At 35.3% G+C, this 25,926-nt stretch overlaps 1 protein-coding gene across 2 annotated transcripts; it reads left to right on the plus strand.

The window, feature by feature from the left end:
- Nucleotides 1-1,395: 1,395 nt before the first annotated feature.
- LOC135154727 (uncharacterized) lies at nucleotides 1,396-24,170 on the plus strand. Of its 2 annotated transcripts, none has more exons than XM_064102137.1 (3): nucleotides 1,396-2,106; nucleotides 10,588-10,668; nucleotides 21,472-24,170. In XM_064102137.1, exons 1-3 carry the CDS (start codon nucleotides 1,538-1,540, stop codon nucleotides 21,695-21,697), a joined length of 876 nt encoding a protein of 291 aa, XP_063958207.1. In that variant the 5' UTR covers nucleotides 1,396-1,537; the 3' UTR covers nucleotides 21,698-24,170. The 2 variants fall into 2 exon arrangements, 1 of the variants encoding a protein (XP_063958207.1); XR_010294111.1 differs by lacking the exon at nucleotides 1,396-2,106 and adding an exon at nucleotides 3,243-3,539.
- The last annotated feature ends 1,756 nt before the right edge of the window (nucleotides 24,171-25,926 follow it).

A 25,926-nucleotide genomic window follows, 5' to 3' on the forward strand; every position in this document is an offset into this window, starting at 1 on the left:
AAATTATAATACTTCTGAACTTGTTACTTACTATATTAAAAAATTTGATGGCAACATGATTAGTTAATTAGTGTACTAGGATTGAGGTCCACAAAAACGGAGGATTTCATTACCTGCAGAGTGAGATCTGCGACTTATAAATTGTGGCAAACACAAAGCGACTCAGTTGTGATTTGTTTGGGTACTTCAACCCTGGATTTAACACTATACTCTATCCTAAATCTAACCCTATATCTTAGACGAAATAAAGCCTGGAGCAAATGTTGTGTCATCCTGAAAATAATAATAATAATGATAATAATCTGCTTTTATATAGCGCTTAATACATCGGAACGATGTCTCTAAGCGCTTACAGATATATTATTACCCCGGTCATCGGATCCTGGCATGCCCACATACAATGTATGCTACTTCTCCACTCCCTGGGGAGCATTTCAACAAGAGTTCAAGACTCAATTGCTAGGCATACTACATAGGCTTTCGCATCCTACCGGGTACCCACTTAACAAACACCCGGGTGGAGAGTGGCAAATTGTGGATTCACGCCTTGCCAAAGGACGCTAGGCCATGGTGGGATTCGAACACACAACCCTCTGATTACAAGGCGAGAGTCGGAACTGCCACACCATGACACTTCCATGTAATGGGCGTCACAGCTCAGCACACAATGCAGATTCCACACACTTTCTACCAGCGTACTTTTTTATGTTGTTTAAGGAACTCAAATCGTAATGATAAACATGACTTCTTGAGAGACCCCCATTTTGGATTCGTGTTCGTTAAATTCTAGACATTGATGTCCCTCAAACATAGGGTTTAAGTCCTGCTTGTGCAACCAAAATGAGATCTTCCCAGGAAAACAAATGAAGCCAATACTGCGAATGCAAAGAGTTGAAGAGTTATTTTAGTTCTTTAAGTCTAATGCATTGAGAAAAACAATTCATTACAACCTGTATTTTGTATCATGTTTTTGCAATTGTCAGAGCTGGCAAATTCAATTTCATAGTTATTAATATTTTGTTATTGAGCCCATTACCTGATTGAAAACAGCTTTATGTTCATATCATTGTTCTGAACTTGAAACTTTTGCCTGGTGGATCTCGGGTATGCCTGTAGCCCTCTGCCTCATTTCCGCTTCCCACACTATTTAGCTTGTCTTCCCCTTTTCTGCGAAGAATAAGAAGAAGTGAGGGAATCTGCTAGGAAATTGTCAGCAACAAGGGGGCAAGTTTGTAAGTAATCACTTCCTCTATGCCCCCCTGCTCTACGAATAAGCATAGGCCCCTCTGTTTTCCTTTGGTAATAATCAGAGCATGCTTGGCACTGTATTCCACCTGTGAAAATTTCTATCGGACTATTTTTACTGAACGACGTGAAAGGCTTTCATCACGTGCAGGAAAGTGGGTAGAACTGTATGTTTGCTATTTGTAGTGAACCCGATTTACAGCTGCCAAGTTTATATTTAAAATCACAAAGTTGTGGTTTCAGTTTATAGCATCTGTTTTGGGGGTATTTTGGGGAGCCTTTATCCTGCAAAATGTCTGGTTGGACTGCAGAAATAACCATTTCACTGCAATTTGGCGGAATGCGAGAGGGAGTGCTACGGTCTGGACCAGCTCTGGAGATGATTGAAGGAGGAGGAGGAGATGGTGCTAGTAGCATCGGGGAGAGTAGTTCAGGGGTGAGCTGTGGCAGCTCAGACTTTCTAAATAACTCTGCTGCAGGATCACATGAATGTGAAGGACATCACCAATTTCCCTCAAGGTTTGAGGCTGGTGCCCAGACATCAACACCTCCATCATCATCACCGTCATCCAGGATTGGCTTCCCTTGTGAGCATCATCAAGGAAACCAAAGGCATATGAACCCTCGGGTTGCACAAGTGCCGCTTCCGGCTAACAGGGCTGCATATGACCAGGAATGGTACAATAAAAGGCGCGGAATAGCGTTGCTTTCTCAACAAGATTCACCACAAACACAAGAGCAGGAATGGTATAATAAAAGACATGGAATAGCTTTACCTAAGCAAGATTTACCACAGACCCAAGACAGCTGGCAACAGATTGCTAAGGAACTGAGAAACAGGGAAGTGAAGGAACCAGTCAGGTGAATGTCTTATTTTTTTTTTATTTGAGCATCATAATTGTTTTGGATTGGAATAAACATATGAAATCAGCCACAGAAATCAAAAGGGATTAGGCCAATAGATTAATACCCTGTTTGTCTTAATCAGTTTGCTGTCTGCATGTGAGTCATGAAATACACCTGTGCATGAAATACTGGTATTCCATAAAAATAAACATGTCTGTTTTTTCTAAAATTAAGTTAAAATTTCATTGGCAGTAGACCTTGCACTTTGCAGAGAATGTAAATCCTGGAAGTAAAACTGTTCAGGCTCTCACTTCTGAATCAGTGGGTGTTGAGTAAAAACTTGAATTCCACTCCTTGACATTAATTTTCTCTAGTGGCAGTTGATCCATATTATGCTGTATTAGACCCTGGTAGCATTAAAATAAGTAGGCCTGCTTGAATTACTGCTGTGGCAATATCCAGATGCCTCTGAAAGCGCATTAAAAGATCTCATAGTGGATGACATTGTGTTATGTTTTATCTTGTACCATTTTTTTAAGGTACCTCTCTCTGCTAACAAACCCTTATTCTTTATCTGCTTACATGTATATGATGGAACATCTGAGGTGTATCTTTTCAATTAAGTAAAATTCTGTGAATTTTAAAAATCATATACATGCATGTATAAAAATTTTCGTCCACAGTGTATGTTTTCTAAATTCTATCTGAAATTTAAAAACAAAATATAATTCCATCATGCCCTTGATATGTATTTTGTAATATTGTAAATTGGCAAGTACATTGGTGTAAAAGAGTGTTAATGAGAATTACAATTCTGTTTGTTTTATGATTGCAAATCATTGAGGTCCGTCCATACGCCAGGTCGTGTTACCACTACATAGGGTAAACTTCCATCTGAAATTGACCAAGACTTGTGGTATGCTTTTGGTTCCTGTTTTTCACATCAGTTATCGACTGCCCTCTAACTAGATCTGCCTGTTGACTATGGCTTCTGTGGTTATGAATGGAGAACGTTGTTTTGCTTTTCTGTTTTTCCTCTCTCTTGCTTCCCTGATTGGGCGAAGTATATTTTGGCATGTGTCCGGTTGGTATACACCTCCCCGCCCCCAAAAGATGAAATATGAGGTTCAGCTGGATCAATGTATCAATGCAAAGGAAATGATAAGTTTTGTATGGGCCGATATTTTGGCTGTGGTATGCCTTTTGTGTTCCTGAGGGACTTGTCTGTTGTATTTTTGCATCAAGAGTTCCTCAATAACTACTGCTTCAAAATTTTGTTTATTTGTGAAGATGCTGTGTGTTTAGATTGAATATCAATCCTCTGGAGCTTGTGTGTTTGCACCAATTTAGGTTGGTAATAACATAGTTTGATCTGTATATGCAGTCTTTCTGGAAATATCAACTGGATTTGCTGCCAAGACGCACAGATAAAGCCTGTAACATTTGAGGTATTTATGAGTGACTTGTACGCTAACCACAGCCAATACATACATAATTAGTTGTCTGTTTAATTCAAATCACGTTTTCGATTGGTATACATCGCTTTGCTACTATCAGGAAGGAGTCTCCCTGTGCCCATGGATCTGAGATAAAGAGTGTATTTATTTTTTGTGAATGCAGAATCAGTGATTTGAATGCTCATTTGAAACACATTTACATGCAGTACTGTAAATACTTCTTTTTTCTTTAAAATCAAAGTTAATTCTTACCATATAATCATTTATTCAGATGTATTTTTAAGTGTGCATAAGCTGGACTTTGTAAAACAATAAAATCTTTGCTGAAAAGCCTTCCCTACCCCCAAAACACAAAATAAAAACAACAACAACACACAAAACAGTCACTGGATATCGTCAACAGAGGTTTCAATTCAAGTCCATATAGAAAATTTGTTTTGGGATTTACATAACTGATTATTAAAGACATACATGATTATCAAAGATCATGATAACATTTGAAAACACATGAATGAAAGACATTTAAAGTGGAGATGGTAATTATACAATAAGATAAGCACACATGGGGTGCATTTATTATTATCATTGCCTTGGAAAATACCCTTCTGTACTGTATGAAGAAATAGGCCTACATGTACCACACTTTTAATAATAATTTACTTATTTCTCAGCATTTATACATTTTCTAGCAGAATCATGTGGTATATTAATCTCAATACTTGGATGGTCACTCATTTTTATGGATTCTGTTCTAGCTCATATCATGTCCTTTTCTCCCAGAATTTTGCTATAATTTAGGATTTGGCTCCTCACTGACATGAATGTGTAAAAGAATTGAAAAATGAAAGGTTCCATGATTTTATTTTTGAAGAAAAAGTGTGCTTTTAGTGTAACATCATCACCCCTTTCATCTTTTTTTTTTTTTTGCATATGATTATACACAAAAAAGCTGAATTTATATACATGTACATGTATACCATTATAATAATAATAATAATAATAATAGTAATATGGTCCATTTATATAGCGCAGCTACTACTATTGCATACACTCAACTGTGCTTTATACTTGGTATCATATTATTACCCCGGCTGTAGCTGAGCTGCCAAATAGGCGCTACATGTAAAAGCATTCAAGGAATGAATCCTACTGGGTACCCATTCACCTCAACTGGGTCGAGTGCAGCACAATGTGGGTAAATTTCTTGCTGAAGGAAAACATGCCATGGCTGGGATTCGAACCCACCTCCCTCTGATTGAAAGACGAGAGTCGTTACCAGTAACCACTAGTCCACGACGCCTCCACACCATTATTATGCTCATTTTCTTTTACCCTTGACAAACCTTTTACTTATTCGTAATAAATAATGTATTCTATGTATTGAAATGAATTTATCTCAGAGTAGATCGACTGTCCCTTTAAGTTTAGATGAGCGTTCGGCTCAGGATGTATATCCTGCTATGAAAAGGTGAAATGAAATATGGTATTTTCATTTATCTTTTGAGCATCCTGCCGTGTAACCCCTGACTTCTATATACATGCATCCTTGGATTAGTTCAGTACATATTTCCTCATCTTTCTATCCAACACCTACATTGGGAAGCAATTATTTGTAAAATTCATAACTTTCATTGTTTATTTGAATTTGTTCAAACTTTTACCCAACTGCTTTATCTGATTGTTATTTATTCTAAATCAATTTTCTATTTGGGTTAGATTTCCCTTCAATTTTATGATGCATTTGAGGATCAACTTCTCACACTATCAAGAAGATTGTAAATAAAACAATTATTGTAATTTTAATTATTGTAAAATTGAATTAGTATTGCTATGGAAATGTTTTTTTAATTGTTTATTCAATGGCAATTCAGCCTTCCTGGCTGCAAAAATTGAATAAAACATAATCTGAAATCTTGTATTGCGCAGTATGTATTCATTTTATTCATTTTAATATCTCTTAAAGGACAAGTCCACCCCAACAAAAAGTTTATTTGAATGAAAAGAGAAAAATCCAACAAGCATAACACTGAAAATTTCTTCAAAATCAGATGTAAAATAAGAAAGTTATGACATTTTAAAGTTTCGCTTAATTTCACAAAACAGTTATATGCACATCCCGGTCTGTATGCAAATGAGGGAACTGATGACATCACACACTCACTATTTCTTTTGTATTTTATTATATGAAATATTCTAATTTACTCATTGTCTTGTGAAACAAAGTTTTATTTCTCCCTGAACATGTTGAATTACCATTGCTAAACATTTTATGGTTCAGTCAAGTTGGTCCTCATTTCATTCTAGTGAAAAGTCTGCAAAAATTGAAATAATGTATAATTCGAACAATAAAAAACAAAAGAAATAGTGAGTAAGGAACATCATTGATTCTCTCGTTTGCATGTGACTAAATTGTGCATATAAACTATTTTGTGAAAAATAAGCAAAACTTTAAAATGTCATAACTTTCGTATTTTACATCCGATTTTGATGAAACTTTCAGCATAATGCTTGTCTGATTTTTCTCTATTGATTCAAATCAACATTTTTCTGAGGTGGACTTGACCTTTAAGTTCCTTTAAATCCCTTTATTTCATTGCACAGAAACATCTATAAAAGTAAAGACATAATCTTCTGTGTAGTGTCTCATAACCTAAATTAAGATCCACCCACCCGTCCAATTGTGAAGAGTTATTGAATAAAACCAAAATCAAATTGAAACTCATGCATGGAGTCATATGCTTGAAATCTTGTATCATGATTGTGTTAGTATTAGTGACATTTGATCGTATAAAAGCAGATGGACTCCAAATTCTCCAAACATGACTGGCCGTCATCTCGCTAGTGAGTCATGGAGTCCTGCTTAGAGTGTGTCAGGGGTTAGAGACAACCTACATACAGGAGCAGATGCATTTTCAGTTGAAATACTATGCCCACTTTCAATACTGTGCTATTCATAGTGCACCTACTCTATATCAATATATTTTATTTCGAGAAAAGCAATGAATGTTACAAATTAGTCAAAATTTTAAAAAAATATTGCAATTATTGTTCTATAATAAATGATTGTGATTTGTAATTATCTCCACAAGTGTTGGCAAATTTAGAATTCTAACCCTCTGATATCATTCTTTAACATGAGAATTGTTTTGTGGTCTCACAATCAATGCATATGTACAGAATAACTCAATAAAAATACATGTAGATCATAGAAACAAAAACTATTTGAAATGAAGGCAGCAATCATGACATGTGTGAATATAAACTTGAATGTGGTGTCCTTAAAACAACAACAAAAAATATTCAAAATCATGATTGTACCAAGAAAGCTTTTAACTGAAAGTTAATAAAATCTTGTACATGTGCAGTATGTACAGTAGTTTGCAATTTAATTACCCTTGAAAACTTGTCCTGTTTGAGCCATGAAGCAAAATATGTCATCAGGTCAATAATTCTGTATACTAATCAACACATTAGGTATGCATGCCTGAGTGAATGGCACAACCTCATCCTCATCTGTGTACTAATTGCTCATTTGCATAATTTATTAAAGCCAAGTAACAAAAGAGGTCATATGCAGTCATCCTGGGCTCACCCAAATTTAATCAATGAAATGACGAAACACTGATAAAACTGTAGCATTTAAACAACAAACGATGCTAAACTGTCAACACGTTCCACTTTATTAAAGCGGTGGCTTTGCAACTTGTCAAAATGCAGAATGCGATTTAGTGTCAGCAATCTGTCATTGCTCCAGTATGGAATTATTTGATGCTGCACAACTGGTAACAATCTCGAGATAGAACCCCCCTGACAGAGATCACAGAATACGAAAACAAAATCATTAGTAGTAGGGATCAATCTATGAATGCGTTGGTATAATGGGACCATAGTTGGGAGGGCATCCTCGTCCGTTGCGATAACTCGAGAATCATTCCTATTAGTGGTGAAACTCTGTGAGATGACCACTCTTTCGTACTAGAATGCTAGAATGCCACGGAAGGAGAAACAACCATTGGATGCTTATGAGGATTATGACCATTCCAAGCTTGATTATAGAGGAAAAGGTGATAAGCCTGACCAAGAGTATGGGTTTTACACAATTAAGCGCAATGGCACGAAATACGGATTACCGAAAGTTAGGTCTGTATCAAAATTGGTTGACTCTAAGAGTTGTGGTCAACTTTCATATTCCATAGTGTGGATATAGTTAATTGACATGTGCACTTGTGAAATGGTGTCTGGTCAGAATGCTACCTACAAAGGCTCTGTGTGGAACATCGATTGAAATAATTGACGGTGTTCATGTCCTTTTAATAAAGCACATTACTTTACTCTGTAAAGCACATTGTTAAAGCCATCTCTTTAACAATTATTGTTTCAGATTTTTTTTTTAATATCTTTTTTAAAACAAATTGTTCATTATAAGTTTAATCAACTTATAACAATAGTTTTGAGAGTGACAGGCTTAAACAGCGTTATTGAATTTCAAACAGTGTTATTACAGTGTATAGAATTGATGTATCAAGCACTATTATAAAAGGCAGAATATTAGTATCAACTTAAAAAAAAATTACATACACATTCATCTGCACAGATGCAGATATAAAACATGTGACTGGCTGTGAAGATCTTCCTATGGCAAACATTTATTATGTTTCACCTTTTTAGATGGATAGAACTTCCATCTGAAAAGTTCTGGTATTGAATATAATGTACAAATAAGAGAGTATATGGCATAGGTTCATTTTTTTATACTTTAAACAAAGTTGATTTATCCCTTTAAAATATCATTGGTCTTCTATGAATTGTAAAGTTTATTTTAAAGAAATAAAAGTCTGAAGTTTAGGACTCTTTTTCTCAGAATTCTTAGATTTACCCATATGAGGATGAAATTTTATTGACCTACCATGTATATGTTAAATGACAAGAAGGAACTAGTAGTGGCACTCATTACATGACTGTAGGAACGCATATTCTATGTAGACTAATCCAGCAACAGATTCTTCTTTCCTCAGATTTGTCTTTCTTTTATTGATGATCATCCTATCTACGGAATCGTTTTTTTTTTCTTGAGACTTAAAATCTAGGTCTAATGTGAGGTGAAAGTTTAGGTCATTGCATACATGTTTTTTGACAGTGTTGCATTTACTTTTAATACAGAAGTAGGATCACTTTATCAATATCTAAGTTTTCTAGTAGTATCGGTAAAACTTTTCATTTGTTTCATTATTTAGGACCCTGATAGTGTAAGTCTATGAAAAACCATGCACGAATTTTACGATTGGTTGTACATTTCTCCAATGTTAATGTTCATGGTATCACTTTGTATTACAGGGATTAGGTAGTAAACACATTTCTTGTTAAATATCGCTTCGTAGAGAAATTAAACTTTGTCAGATTTTCACCTAGGAAATGAGAAATAAACCCAGTGGAAAAAATCAAGTTATTAATACCCCTATTTTGTTGGCTGACCAAAATACTGATGATGTTGAAGCATTTTGACCGACCCAAATTTTTGCATGATCAGAGGTGTCTTGGGTCTGCCCAGGGCCCCTTAACAAAATATATAAAGCTTAGTTATTGATTGTGGGACTGACTGTTAAGATTGCACAATAATCAATGAATTTGATCTTATAAATCAGTCCCACGATTAATCGCTAATATGGGCCCCTGGTCTGTTTTCTGCTCTGTGTTATCAGCTGTGCACATTTTTAAATCTTGCACACTTCTTTAGTGGCAACCACACTTCAGTAGATATGCAAGGAAAGACTAACAATTTTTTTTTAGATGATGTTTGGCAAATTTTTATTAGCTTGCCTAAATCTTGGGAGTCCAAAATCTTGGCAGTGTAAAAGATTAGTCTTGGGTAAAATAGATCATGATCTATAGACAACCAGGAATCGGTAGATGCTTTCATACCAACCGATAAAAGTGCCTGGTATTTTGCCAGTGTGAAAGCAATGGTCTTGTAATATCTATATACAGATGAAAACACCCACAAATCAATTGTTACTATCAATCTAAATGACAATAAACGTTCATAGGGATTTTTTCCAACTGGAAAGTAAAGTACAAGAAATTTTGATTTGAGGCATGAAGTGGCTCATTACCATAAGAACTCCATTTGTGTTTTGCAGGTGTGAATGCCCCCAATACATTATCAAGTATTTTTTAGGCCTGATTACAAGTTCACAAACTACAAATATTTAGGTGACTGGATGGGTCTTGAACCCTTTTTTGAATTTGCAAGACATTACTTAATTTCATTCTAGTGGAAAGTCTGCAAATACTTGCAAATTATGTTGTTTGTCTCTACATGACTTATTAAATTCACATAGAAGGAAGTGGACATTTTATAGAAACCATAATTTGTCTTGGATGGTTTAAAAGATAATACATGAGATTTCCTGTACTTTGTATACATGATATTTCTGTTTTTGTTGATTTTCAAATTAATTTTGGTTAATTTTGGTTGTAGTTATGATATTTGAGGAATTTTCAGATTAATACCTGATCATAATATTCAGAGTATAGTTCCTCATTAGCAGCAAGTTGAGGAATAGTGTGTCATGGACATGATCTTTAGGTACACATGTGCATGTAATTCTTGTGCATCAAACTTAAAATATCACATGTCTTCATAAGAAATTGTTGTGAGTCTTTGAAGGAGTTGTTTGTCACAATAGCTATAAATTTTAAATAATTTAGTTTAATTGTAATTGATACAAAATGAATTATGAGTGGAGTGTATGGCATTTGCTCCCTCATTTGCATACAGCTCAAGATGTACATGTTACTGTTTTATGAAAATAAGGAAAACTTTAAAGAAATAAAACATTGGGTCCTTACAAAATTTTCAGGGATTATGCTTGTTTTGTTGTGCTAGTTTGATTTGATTCTAATCAAATCAACTTTTTTGTTGGGGGGTGAATTTGGCATTTTATTGAGTAACTGTTGGACTATTCTAATGATATGTTTAGAATGACCTTTGAAATCTTGTACTGATCATTGATCTTTTGATCATTTTTCTTTTATATAGATCAAGGCCAAAGCCTGTGGATCAAGGCCAAGGGACATCATATCAGTCGCATGTTGATCCAGAAGCTAATTACTCATACAAGTAAGTCATATTATACACAAAGTTAACCTTCTTCTCGTGAACTGTTCTTTATCCACAGGTAACACAGAAATGAACTGAAGGAATTTTGGCAGGTACTGTATGTCAATGAAATATTCAAGCATATAAAGAGCTATAGTTGATCTTCACTTGGTGCCTAATATTTCTCTGGTTACGTGATGATTAGGTGACAACTACAGTACCATGTGCCTATGAACAAGTTTCAAGATCTTTGAAAACAGTTGGGTAAGGAATCAACCAGGAGTGCAAAAGCCTCAAGGGTTAAAGATCTGCCTGAGTTTGATAAATTTCAAGATTCTAGCCAGATCAGCCCTCGTCTGGATTGATTTTGAAATTTGATTTAAAAAACCGTGTCTCCATCAGTTCAGGTAAATAAATTTACTTGAATATGGAATATTAATTGTGGATGCAGAGCATGTGTACTAAGATCTCAGCAGTATGGTTTTATGAATAGACTTTCAAAAGCCAAAATCCTAATGCATCTTCACTTGCAAACTAGGTGGATGATTCCCAAAATTGTGGGTTAGTTGACTCAGGATTGTAAACTTGAGTGATGAAACCCATCAATTAGTCCACTAATTGTATCATGATAATTGATAATTTAAAGGTTGTTCTGATCAGGATAATTGGCTGGATCAGAAAACTTATCAGCATAATTTGAAAACTTAGCATGAGGAACTTTCACTGGGTAATGCTCTTAATACTGTTTGCCATTTGCCCTCTACAGTCTACACTACAGTCAGTGAACACATGAGTGAGAATGTGAGCAGTGTACGGAAGTACGGCCTCCATACGCTATTAAAACATGGTAACCACTGCGCAGCTGCAAAGTATGTTAAATCAGGCTGTAATTGCGCCACATACGATTTATTTAACCGTTTGAGTGACCTGCAATGACATATTCCTTTAATGATACTGCTGTCGTTCCCATCCCATGTTTTCAGAAAAGTGTGGCAACCTGGGCAGAACTGTAAAGCCAGTTGCATGACTGACACCCATTCAAACTTAAAATCTGCTTCAATGAATAGCTTCTTCGCACATAAAGAAGACAAGGAAGTGAAGTCTATTTTTTTGTTGAAAAGTTGTAAGTAAAGAAATATTTTTACAGGATACAGAGATTAGGGGAATTCTGAAACCACCCCCTTTAAATTTCATAGACATTAGTGTAGTTTATAATGTGTTGACCTAAATTGCACCTTTGATGCATATATTCTGATCATATAGGATTTATAGCAATTCTCATTCTGTTGCAAATTTTTGACAAGTGATTCTTTGTTTTGATCTGTTGAATATTTGTTTAGCACTAATAAACAGACCTTGGAAATCTGGACCATCCAATGAACATGAGTTACTGGGAGAATATTTACTCTTTTTTAATGCAAGATCAAAGTCCACTCTATATGTCTGTTAATTACTTTGCTAAGTTGGTTGCAGTTCCTCATTTCCTTTTCAATTCTAGTTCTTGATGCGCTTGAGTAAAACAGGTAGTCTCCTTCCCAGTGGTGGAATCTAATTCTACAATCGGTGTTGTGTCTTGGAAGCTTAAAGTTTCAGTTGGTTAGAGACATGTGTTCAAGTATAGATTTGGCCGTGGAGCTCGATTTTCAACTTTTGGATTATTGATCTTGGAAATTTTGTTCATGAATTACCAGAACTGCATTCTGTTTTTGAAGAGACGTATGCTGAAAGTTGTGTGTATTGGCAGAAGCCCTCAGAAGCGGCAAGGAGTTGGATTGAAGTGTTTTGATGACAGTGAGCAGAGGCTGTGAAAAGTTTGGAATTGGTAAAAAGGAGACAGAATCCGCAACGGGGTAAATATGTACAGCCTGCAAATCTGTTTATTTCAATAGGTAGAAACAAATGGAGAGTCCTATTTATACCTTTTGCAAAATGTTGAAGAGATGGAGAATAAATGCTCTGATTTGCATTGTCTGTTATTTTGACTTGTCAGTTAATGTGCATTTAGAGATGGAGCAAAGAAGATAGTACAAATGCTGTTGTATATTTTTCTCTCATGCTAGGGACCTAAATTGTAGAGCACTAGTGCTGTGCGATATTATGGAAATTATGCGGTATTGAAAAAATATTGAATATTCCATAATAGTTTTGTCTTGCTTGCATAGCAGAGCTCGACTGTACAGTCGCTGCTTTTCCAACAGTGACAGCGGCAGCGTTGTAAACATTGAAATCTTAATAAGATTAAGTTGTAATGTCATCATAACTTTATAGAAAGTATATGGATCTAGTTCATGAGACTTTGACATCCTGTCTGAGTTTCAGGTCACATGACAAATGTCAAAAGTCATTTATGGTTAATGAACTTAGACCATGTTGGGGGAATCAACATCAAAATCTTAACTAAGGTTAAGTCTTTGAAATGTCATCAAAACTTTGAAAGTATCTAGTGAGCATGAAACTTAGATGTAAGAGTAATCAAGTATCACTAAACATCCTGGATGAGTTTCAGGTCACATGATTAAGGTCAAAGGTCATTAAGGGTCGATGAACTTAGACCATGTTGGGGATATTTTTTAAATTGCTATCCTAACTTTGAAAGTTTATGGATCTTGTTCATGAAAATTGGACATAAGGGTTATCAAGTATCACCGATTGTACACAAGTTTTTGGTCTTGACCATTTGATGTTTTTATTGGTTCAATTGGTTCATATGTAACATGAAGCTGGTCCTCGGATACATTTTAATGAACTACATGTATCAATAATTTTGTAAATCTCACATTAAGTAATGGAGCTAGAGAAGGCAATCTAAATTGTATTTCCAACACCTAACTTTAAATCTAGTGCAGGATATTTAAAAATGACAAAATCATTGCTCATCAGACCGGGGGTTGAAGAGCGCATAAACTCAGCAGAGACTGGGAAAATCTATGCGTCTTATTTGGTACTATTCTGTCATCTTCGACCTTGGATTGAGTGAAGATGGTATCCAGATGTGGGATGCATTTAAGCCAATTATATCGTTGCTGCCCCCATTGCCCCAATCCAGCAGGGTATTCCAGCTATGTTGTAATTAAATGCAATGACTGGTTAATGTCCCTATCCCTCACATTCCTTCCCTCCTCTCCCGCCCATCAGCATTTAGGAAGTGTTTAAATGCAATCCGTGAGGAACATTCATGATCTGATTATATTAAAATATGAGGAACTCACTATGTATAGGGTTTGGCTTGTACATTTCTTTATGGTAGAAATAGAAATCACATCATTGACGATGGATGTTGCTATGTTGAAGTCATTGATAGTGTCTGTATAGGCCTGCATTACCACTTCATGAAATGAATTCTACCAGCACTTATACAGCAGGGTAGGGATCATGTATGTCTATAAAATAAAAAAAAATAAAAAAAATGTCATTTGATTTGATATATTCTTTTTATTTTTCAGGATACAATACATGGTTTGGTTATTTCAGGTGTGATAATAAATTCAGAATAAAAAATTAATCACAATAGGCTTCATTTATGCATTTGTTTTCTCAAAGGTTAGCGAAACTCAGCCTCATCAAACAGATTTTCTTTCACACAAATCATGCTATGAATGTCATAATTTGTATTTGAAAAAAATATCTGAAATTTATCAGGTTACAAAGTTTCACACAGTTGAACATTTTGAGGCCAACATTCCCCCCCCCCCCCCATTTTTGGACCACTGTGTCATGTCCTTTGGCAGTAGTGCATGAAGTAATTAGTATTAAAGACCGGAGCTGGAAAGTATACCCTGATTATGCCACTGTGTATTTGCAGATTGTAATGAGGCTTTGGTGGTCTAAACCTTGAACTCCTTTTGGTATTGCTCCTATGCCAGCCCACATGTTTGCAGGAGATTATTGATGTTGTTTAAAAAGGAGCTATTTGCTAATTTTAGACTTTTTAAAGATTTGTTTTGATGTTTCTCATTACTGCTGACATTTAGTAGTTGTACATGTGTCAATGCAGTACATTTTCTTGTCTGTTCATCATTTTAACACTTCGATAACCAGCACAGCATCTTATAAAAATGAGATAATATACAGAATCGTCTTCTGTGTTCATTTTTATAAACTTTTCTTGCACCTGTAGGCTCTAGATGATATCTGTACATAAAGGGGGGGGCAGGGAGATCTATGTAATCCTTCATCTTTCGTTAATTTGCAAATTGATCTTGACATGGAAAAACATGTTGAAAAAGGGAATTTTTACATAGAAACATCTTAATACTCCTGTCAATACTGGAATTGTGTTGTACAGGGAATCAAACCATTAGAACTGTAGAATATTGATTTGCATTTTTGATCTTGAACCAGAAAGATGAATACATTTAATACATGTTGACCTACATGACAATAGTACATACATGTACTAGACATCGTTCAGAGAACGTTGCCTTTATGACATAGTTACCAGAAACAGTATAACTATATTTTTGAAGGAACACTAAAAAATAAACAAGGTGAAGTATTCATGGTTCATGGATTGAAATATCATATACCCTTTTTACACAGGATTTTCTTAACCCCGGACTATCGCTAACCCCGTACTATCCTTAACCCCGTACTATTTTTTTTCCTTTTCACACATGCCAAATTGTAATCGCTAACCCCGGATAAGAAATGCTTGCTTTTTACACACGAAACTCGCTAACCCCGGACTAGTGGTTTTTGTCGATCATTCGTAGTACAAGTACTTCACTCGTACCTTTTTACACACGCTAAAATGTCCTTAACCCCGTACTATAGGTGGGGCTAAATTGCCATTTAGCCCCACCTATAGTACGGGGTTAAGCTTAGCCCACTTTCGTTTTACACTAGCGATCTTAACCCCGTACTATCGCTCTTAGCACCGCAATTGCTGGGATAACCCTGCTTTTTTGCAGGGCCAAACAATCCCGTACTAAAGGTGGGGTTAGCCCACTTTGCAAAAATGCTGTGTAAAAAGAAAGTGGGCTAAGCTTAACCCCGTACTATAGGTGGGGCTAAATGGCAATTTAGCCCCACCTATAGTACGGGGTTAAGGAAATTTTAGCGTGTGTAAAAAGGGTATTATTCAGTTTAGGTTGATTGAGGAAAAATATCTTGAAAATTCATCTGAACTATTGTGGTATGGACTATGTAAACATTTTTTTGGTACGATGTAGGCATATTTTATTTCCATAGCATTTATTGCGGTTTGTTGTAAGTTTTTGATAGGTAATATTATGCTATACCAAGAGTTAAGTCTTGGTATTTATTCTGGACATATGGAAAATTGATATTGATTGCAGGTAAACAAAAAAAGAAAGAAAGGGGATACAAAATGGAAAAGAAAAAAAAATACATCTATCATAAGGTGGTTTCAGACCGCCTCGAAGTTCGCCAGTTCCAGGTATTCTCTGATCGGGAAATTTACCCCGATCAGAAAATACCAGGTATTTTGGCGGTGTGAAAGCAAACTACGCGTAATATCCCCGAAAGAAAATACCTGATAAATAGTAGGTACTTGGCGAAATTACGAGAACTTTCGCGGGGATTTTTCCAAGGTCGTGGGTATTTTGGCGGTCTGAAAGCAAATTACGGGAACTTTTAGCCCAGCGTGTCGTTGGGTGCGGCGCCGTGCATGGGTTGCTGCTGGGCTAGTGATTTTGAATTTCGCGCCTTGCTGCTTATCAGACCATACTGCGCATGCTCGTAACTTCAGGAACTTATCCCGAAGGGTATGTTTCAGGGCGGTGTGAATGCAGGAATAATTAATGGTATTTTTCAGCCTAAAAAAGTTCTCGTAATTTAACGGGGATTCTTGTGATCGAGGCGGTTTGAAACCACCTATTGACAATGGTCAAGCAAACTCATAATGCCATAGTCCTATGTTACAAATATTATGTAATTCTGTTATTGATATTTGAAATCATGTTTGGAAATATTTGTCACATACGAATATTGGCCATACATAGAAAATAATTTATATTTCCTAACACTGCACAATGAATCACTTGACCAGTAAAACTGGTGGTGAAGTTCACCTTGTGTAGAAAGAAATAGATGATGAAAAAGGCTTGAATATCATTATGTACATATTAAAAGGAGTAATGAATAATAGTGAATGATATTTACAGGCAGTGATGCAGTGTGGTCAGGGCATTTCAGTCTGTTTTGTGTCAATGAATCACACGTGTGCCCTCTATCTGACAAGGCATAGATCCGACTGCTCTATAATCTAGGCATGAAAGTAATCAATGATGACTCAATTACCCTTTTTACACAGGATTTTCTTAGCCCCGGACTATCGCTAACCCCGTACTATCCTTAACCCCGTACTATTTTTTTTCCTTTTTACACATGCCACATTGTTATTGCTAACCCCGGATAAGGAATGTTTGCTTTTCACACACGAAACTCGCTAACCCCGGACCAGTGGTTTTTGTCGATCATTCGTAGTACAAGTACTTCACTCGTACCTTTTTACACACGCTACAATTTCCTTAACCCCGTACTATAGGTGGGGCCAAATTGCCATTTAGCCCCACCTATAGTACGGGGTTAAGCTTAGCCCACTTTCGTTTTACACTAGCGATCTTAACCCCGTACTATCGCTCTTAGCACCGCAATTGCTGGGATAACCCTGCTTTTTTGCAGGGCCAAATAATCCCGTACTAAAGGTGGGGTTAGCCCACTTTGCAAAAATGCTGTGTAAAAAGAAAGTGGGCTAAGCTTAACCCCGTACTATAGGTGGGGCTAAATGGCAATTTAGCCCCACCTATAGTACGGGGTTAAGGAAATTTTAGCGTGTGTAAAAAGGGTAAATGTTTATCGCAATACCGAGTCTAATTAGACTTTATGTCTGTAGTCTACATGACCAGTCCTATTCTGGTCAACTGAAACATGTTACCATGGTGAGTAAAGAGTTACAAAGAATGCAATGTAGGTTCATTATGTTTATTAATGTAATATTGTTTTCTCCTAAGTTACCTAAGCTGTATGAACTCGGATGCAAAAACATGAGAAAATGAAATAATGAGAGATATTTTTTTCTTTTGGTAAAATTGGAATAGCTACTCTGATTAGAATTGAGAATAGATAGATGTGTGTACATGTACACATTTTCAATTTGAAAGAGAACTTCCCAAATTTTATTGATTTCATAAAAGTGACACATGATATTGATTAATTATGATATATAATTAATTTTAAAACACTATTGGAGGAAAAAAAAATTAGCCAATATAAGGTAGATTTTTTGTCACTTTCATGATAGTCTTTATTTGAGAAGCATTTTAGAGCTTTGAATTGAAGTTCCTGTTTAGAGACTCTCTATTTACATTAGGGAGTTTTAGAATTGTAACATATTTAACTAGTACGAGATTTCAAGGCATTGTGCATGCATTACCTCACCACCTTCATTCTGTGGTTCTATTAAAATCACAGTTAAAGTGTACGTGAGTGACTTCATTTCAACTGCTCAGGCTCAGCCTAAAGATCAATGGCAAAGGACAGTTTTCAGTGACTTTTCTGAGTAAAGTTGTACAATATATTCTCTTATATATTTGAAATTATCATGTGAACTCTGGAAATTTATATTGGTTTAGCAATTGGAAGAGCAAATGTGCACAAGTTGCAGCTTCGCATCACTTGACCATCTTGTGATGTGATGGTACATCAGATCTGGGTTGGGCAGCATGTCATAGTCTGCAGGCACATACCCTGTTTGAAACTTTGATCAACATGTGGGTCTCCATGCAAAGACTAATACATACAAAACTTGCTGTTTGGGGCCTTCAGTACACAAGGCATTAGTAGGCTGCACATTCAGACCCTTAACTTGAGTGAAGGGTTTGCACATTAGACGAGCGTGCTCGCTATCACGCTGTTTCATGTGGATGTACTTACATACTGTACCTGTCCGGTGAAATCTGTATCAATCTGACAACGTTGACACACGATCAGTCGACTGGTACGCCATTCTCATTCACTGCATTCTAAAACTCTGTACATAGAGTCTATACTATTCCCGGGTGGAAAAAATTTCTTTGAATTTAAGAGTCTCTTTAGAAAGACTATCCCTCTTTTACCTTGGTGCAAGGTGGGAAAGTCTTCTTTTCTCTTGAGCAATGTGACAATTGAAATCAGATGAAGATGATGAATCATTCTTGATATCTTCTCTAATGGGAGAATTGTAAGTGAGATACACTGTGGAGATTCATTGATACACATTTGACATGTGTATACTATCGGTCATTTTAATGATTTGGACTGTGCCATTACAGAGGTACATAGACCTTTGTACAGTACATAAGCATCTATGTGTATACATGTATACATGAATTCTTTGCTTCCCCTCATCTGTTTGAGGAATGATGACCTTTTTATATAAAATGGGATTAATTTTTATGATGAAGTGGGACAGTTGGTGTTAAACACCATTAAAAAGATGAGATTGTACATAGGCCTAATGAGGAATATAGAAAAGTTTTCCATTTATTTTGTTTTCCTTTATTTTAGTAAGCATTTTATTGCTGTGGGGAAGAGATTGTCATGAGCATTGTTCTGTTTTTATTCTATTTTGGAAAAATATCATAGAATTATTTCAACTTTAAGAATGTAGACCTATTTCCAACGATTCAATCAAGCTAATCATCTTGTGTTGGATATAAAATAAGGCCTACGTATTAGTCATTATATTTAGTATATAAATGATGTGTTAGTATTTAAGCTTTTTGATAATTAGATTTATTATATTTCATGTGTCACATGAACATTGATTCTCTTTTGGCCATGCATACTACACCTCTGATTTTTTTAGAAATAAGAACTTCTTCATTCAATAATCTCATCATGGAAAGTGCAATTAATAGTGTACACAAAGACCCATTCGTACATGTATATTGTAGTGAACAGTGTCAAAAATGGCTCTTTTAAAATCACTTTCCTCACTTGCAGTTGTGTTTATATACCAGCATTAATAAAGCTGTCTGCCTTGCAATGTCTCATTCACGTTATAAAATTGAATGGATGCTTATATAACAGGCGCTTCCTTTAGATACAGATCTGAGAAAGAAGTGAGAAGAATGGATGCCAGCAAGTTTTAGAAATGACGGTGTTCTCAACAACCATCTTTTAAGGATGTAAACATACATTTACTCTCTGTCTTTTTATATTGTGTTATTAAACCTTCTTTAGGTCAAAAGAACCATCTCAATCGACCCAGGTTCTCAGAATATATTCCTGCTCCTTTTGCTTCAGCAAATTATCCGTATTTGAATCTTCTTAAAAACTGTTTGTCGTGGGCTTAAATCGCTTAATCTCAAGACTAATCATGATATAATTGGGATTTAGAAATTTAATGTTATTATCAATGTGCATTACAATGAATTTAGTCAAAGTCGTTTGAAAATATAACTTCAATGAAATGTGAATCATTTTCTACTGCGTGCCTTGATGACGTGCGTAAGCTTGCTTAGCTGAAGTACTTGATAAAGTACCTGAGATCTATACGTGATGTTTGTGTTTCCAGGATGTATTTTTTTTTTCCTTGCTTTTTTTCATCATTTGGTATTGGGTTACAGTGCTGTAACTAAGGATAAAATTTTCATGTAGAAATGTTTGGTATAAGTAGGTCTACATGTATAACCCTTCCTGAAATGGGATCTAGATATAATGTATTATGTTTGACCAAGCCTCTTACAGCACTTAGGCCTATACAGCTTGTAATGTGTAGGTAAAAATAAGTCCATATTTCCTTGTAATATTTGACTTCTCAAGTAATTGATCTTCAGTTATGTGCATGGATTTGCATGGAAGACTGCTCATTTTTTTCAAGGCTATTTCAGAGCGATTACCATACACCATACAATGGAAATAACTTGGAAATTGAAGATATAACACTGTAATTGTGAAGATGATTTATTCACTGTGGATGTATTTATTGTGGAATATAGTGATCTTGTGACACTAAAAAGGGTATTCTGTCTCTCTGTGTGTGCAGTCTTTATGTGCATCATTATGAGAACACTTGTTGCTTTTTCACAATGTCTTTTGCAAGTATCAGAAAATCCACTAGACGCAGAAAAACTAGTCATTCTGATTGGTAAATATGTATTGTTTTTAGTTGGTGCATATTTTGCACTCATGTATGCACAAGTCTTTCAAGACTTTATAGTGCAATTTCAAAATATGAAAATATGCAAATTTCTTAATGCAGGGACCTGTTTCATAAAACTTGTAATAATAACAAATTTATAATACATGTAACAATAAAATCTACTAAAATCATTCAATCTGATTGGTTGATAGTAATACCCCTTTCATAAACCCAATAAAACCTATCCTCCAATTAGCCGCCTAAGAGTAATGCGGATAATTCAATAAAAATTGCGTTCACAAACTTATTTTTACGAGCGCCTGTCCTGAAAAAGGCGGATAATTGTCATGACAACTGGACATGCCCCCTCCGATGTGGTTGTGTTGGAAAAGGGTGACCTTGTGACCGCACCATGGCAATTATCCGCATTATTTGGAAATACGTTCATAAACTCAAAATCTTGTCCCGATGCCGCTATTATGCGGATAATAGCAGCATCAGAATAATACCCCTTTCATAAACCCAATAAAACCCAATTATGCGGCTAATAGCAGCATAATTTGGTCGTAAAATCAGAGGAGGACAAGAGTTATCCGCATTACACTTTTCAACTTACATTTATAAGAAACATTTAACAAATATCTACCAAAGTATATTGAACAATCAGAATTCATTTAGTTAAATCGGCTTCATAATTTTAATAACCTAGTATTATTTTCTTCATTGTTCCTTGGCAGCATGGGGGAGAGATCAGTGTGTAACTCACATGCCGCGGTGATGGTCTATGATAATGAAGCCAAGAAATGGCAGAATGCAGGAGGTAGTCCAGGAATTTCAAGAGTTCAAATCTACTTCAACCCACAGAACGATTCCTACAGAGTTGTAGGGAGAATGGTATCAGATAATACAGTAAGTATTCCTATCACAAAGTTTGTAGGGAATGCACGTTGGGGTATTTTTTAAAGCAAAATTAATCATACTAACAACAGGCTATTTTCCATGTTTAACTTAATTTTGGTTAGTTTTTAGAATAACACCATTGCTTGAGGAACCATTCATACTCTTACCCTAGAAGATTACCGGTATATCATACCTCTATGACCCCTGTTACATCTACTTTTGAGGTATCTATGAGGTATGTGACTCCAACCCATTCAACGAAGGATGTTAGACTACCCACACTGAAGCTAGGTCCACTGGACTCCCTTGTTTATATCCAGAAAGTTGCGGATCCGAGGGTAGGAAAATGTAGACTGTTTGTCTCCATGGCCAGTCATGAAGATGATCCCAAATTTTCTGACCATTTTCAATAAGTCTGAAGGCACACTCTATTTGAGATTTTGATAAACTTTAGGATTTGAAAATGGTCTAGAAAAAGTACAGACTATCTATGTCAATATTTTGGACTTTGATTTTATAGTAGCTACACTTGATAATCCCTTCTCTCTCTCTCTCTCTGAGATGGGTTCAAGGCAGGGAAAATATTACACGGGGCTCGGGGCGATTTTGCCCTCAAAATACTTGATAGAGCCTCAGAAATCCCCATTTGTTGCAATGTTAAATCTTATCTAATATTGCACATTCAGGTAGTAAGTAGTGAAAATTTGCCTGGTTCAAGGTAGATATGCATTTGTATATCTGAAGAAAAGTGGTCCGATGTAGGTCTGAGTCTACCCTGAGACCATGTCTGTAGGTGGTACGAAGTAGGTTCGCTAAAAGTTGATCCGAGGTAGGTTTGACCCGTTAAAATCTAATTTCTTTCCTACTCAAATTGGGCCTCAATCGTACCTCAGGTACATGATTTTCAAAATGTAAAATTGGTTTATTTAGCTTTTAATGGGACATTTGAGAGGAAGCATATCCGAGGGGAGTGCCTCTATATTAATATCAGACATGCCAAGTCTCACACCTATGGCATGAGACTCCCACATTAGGGACTATTGCTCATCCCATAAATCTCTTTCTCACACCTGTTTCTCAGCCTATCTTTATCATTACACAATCCTGATGATCTCACACCAGGTCATGGTCCCTTGCCCAAAATCTCATGCATCGCTGGTCTTTTAACTTGGCATTTCCATACATGTAATTCTGACAAGATGAAAAGAAAATGAAACTCAAATGAAATCATTTGGGAAATTTTCTGAATGAAGTTTGGAGTTGACATTTATGTACAGATCAGTTGTGGTAGCTGCTTGTTTCACTTTCTAAGTTTGTAGGTAAAAAGAAGAAAATATAATTGTGACAGTGGATTCGTTTTCAAAACGATTTCCTGATTACATTTAAGACCAGGAACTCGTAGGAGGTTATTTTATTATTATCATTACAGCCACTTGAATTTAGGGAAAACCCTACGTTTTACAGAATAAAAAAGATTTAGTTCTTTTATTATACTCATTGTGTTTCCCTAAATTTACTCACTTTCTCTTTACCTTGCTTCACAAAATTTGCATGTATTTTTTATAAACTTACACTGGGTATTCAAGAAAAAAAAAATTACATGTCAGCAGTCAGTTGTCATTCTTATAAGGATTCTTCATCAAAATATTTTTTTTAAACTGTACTTTCGAACAGTTTAACAGCTTGAAACAAGACCATTTAACTTAAAGGACAAGTCCACCCTAACAAAGAGTGGATTTAAATAAAAAGAGAAAAATACAACAAGCATAACAATGAAAATTTCACCAAAATTAGATGTAAAATAAAACGTTATGACATTTCAAAGTTTCGTTTATTTTTCACAAAACAGTGATATATGCACAACTTGGCAACAAGCAAATGAAACAGTTGATGATGTCCCTCACTCACTATTTCTTTTGTTTTTTATTGTTTGAATTATACAATATTTCAATTTTTACAGATATGACAATTAGGACCAACTTGACTGAACCATATAGTATTAGTATTAAACATTGCTAATTCCACATGTGCAAGAGGAATTAATCGTTGTCGAACATGACATTGAGGAGAAAATTAGAATATTTCATATTTCATATGTAGAAAACCATTCCAAATTAGAATATTAACAGATGAAAAAAAAAGATGCAGTGGCCACTACGTTTTTGTATGATTGGAATACAACAGTATAATACACATTATTGACCCCTTACCATAGCCAGGCTTTAATGGTTTCTTTTATTATTTCTTCTAAAACACATTATTATCCTTTCTAACACACTGTGTTGTACATTGGTATTGTGGCTGTCATCCACATTCATCATCGTTTTAATGCTTGTCGTTGTGAAAATGAAAGAGAGAACATTGCTTTTTATCATGCTATTTAATCATTGGTTGCTAATTAACTTCAAAAGGAAACATTAACGAACCGATATCACATTGATATACTTCCTGGAGTTTAATTGTGAGGTTATTGGGTAACATCAAAGATAAGTTTTGCAAATGCAAGTGGTTTATTTGAAATAAACTTTTAATGATTAAAAATGTCCACTAAAAGTGAAAGAAAAAGTGTATCTGTTGATTCCACCCATTGAAAATGCATGTTAAATGTATGCTGAAAAAATGAATCCCCAGATTCCACATTTTTATGCACAAGCATACATATAATTGACATGAAATTGAAGATATTTAACAAGTGATGATCATGAAGAGTATAAAATATGAATTAAATCAGTCAATAAGGAAATGATCTTTAACGCTGATACTGTGAACTTAAAGACTCAAACCAGAGCTAAAAAGCTGCATAGTACAACAATGTTAGTTTTATGCATATTCACTGCTTGACAGCTGAGTATTTTGCTTAAGAAATACTCAAATTAACAGGATTCAACAATAGGCTCTATTGAGTTTTCTTATACCATGGTCACATTTGCTCTACGGCGGCCGTACGGCGAGTCGAAAACAGCCGTTTTATTCATTTTTACTAAAACCACCTATATGTAGCTGGTACAAACAAATGTTAAAACGGCTGTATTCGACTCGCCGTACGGCTGCCGTAGAACAAATGTGACCAAGGCACTCACTGCCTGAATTACACGACTTCATATTGTGTCAGAAGGGCTGTGATTCCATAGGTTTGTGTGTAGAAAAGATTATTTGTTTATTTCCAAATTATGAATTCAAGTTTCAATTTGCATAGAAAATAGCACTGACAATTATTAAGTGCTCAAATGGATGGAAACCTACAACTCTTCACTAGATTTTTTGTGATTCCTTTGTTTGACTCTCATGGGATCTAAATTGCTATGCCAGGAAAAGCTGTTACAATTAATCAGAATGATGTTATAAAGCAGTGTGATCTACATGTATATAGAAACAAGCAGGAATTGTCATTCAGTACTTCTAATTTGGACCTCTTAATGGTCCTGTCTTGTGCATTCTTGTTGCATAATTTCTGTGAAAATTCATTTTTTATATTCCACAACTGTGATTGATGTGCTTAAAGTTTGTTATGAATATTTACCATATATTGTTGCTGCAGTCATAGAACATAAGACAAATACATATATTACTTTGATATTTCTCTAGCAGTTTTTCAGCTTCTTATACTATAGTGACTAATTATTTACTCTTTAAGGACTTTTGTGTAAATATAGATTGATACACACATGTTCATGTGTCGCTTTTTTAAACCCAGTTTATTACCCAATCCTGTCTCATCCTTTGCATTAGAAAACCATGTTTTGATCTAATGGTGAAAGACTGTTTCGATGTGTCACTGTCTTAAAAAAAATCATCAATTCATATTTTAAGTTCATGAATTGAAACCTTTCCATCAAAAGAAGAAGATAACACATTTTGAAGGTCATCACAAACCTGATTACATACACTCAACATATTAGGAGTCATTCATGTTCATTTGTCATCACATATAAATAGCTGTTTGGCAGGGATTATGTTTGTATTGGATGCCAGAGTATTTTCATGAAATTTTAATTTTCTGGTTGAATGTATGTGAAGATCATTTTTCTTGTCTTGAAAAAAAAGGGTATTTTGATCTTTTGATACAGTTTTCAAAGCACCTATGAGGGTAACTTTTGCTGGTAAATGTCATGTGATAAATTAGTTGATCATGTATGCCCACATAGTACATAACTGAAAGCATACATGTACATTCTCTCCTTTTGATAATTCCAAGTAACAATTTCCTCTCGTGAAATACATTATAAAACATTTCAGTTCATAAGTACTTCATTTTCCAAATAAACTCTCACACATGTATTCAAGCACTCTCA

This window comes from Lytechinus pictus, chromosome 7 (genome assembly GCF_037042905.1).
Source record: "Lytechinus pictus isolate F3 Inbred chromosome 7, Lp3.0, whole genome shotgun sequence".
Classification (NCBI taxonomy): domain Eukaryota; kingdom Metazoa; phylum Echinodermata; class Echinoidea; order Temnopleuroida; family Toxopneustidae; genus Lytechinus; species Lytechinus pictus.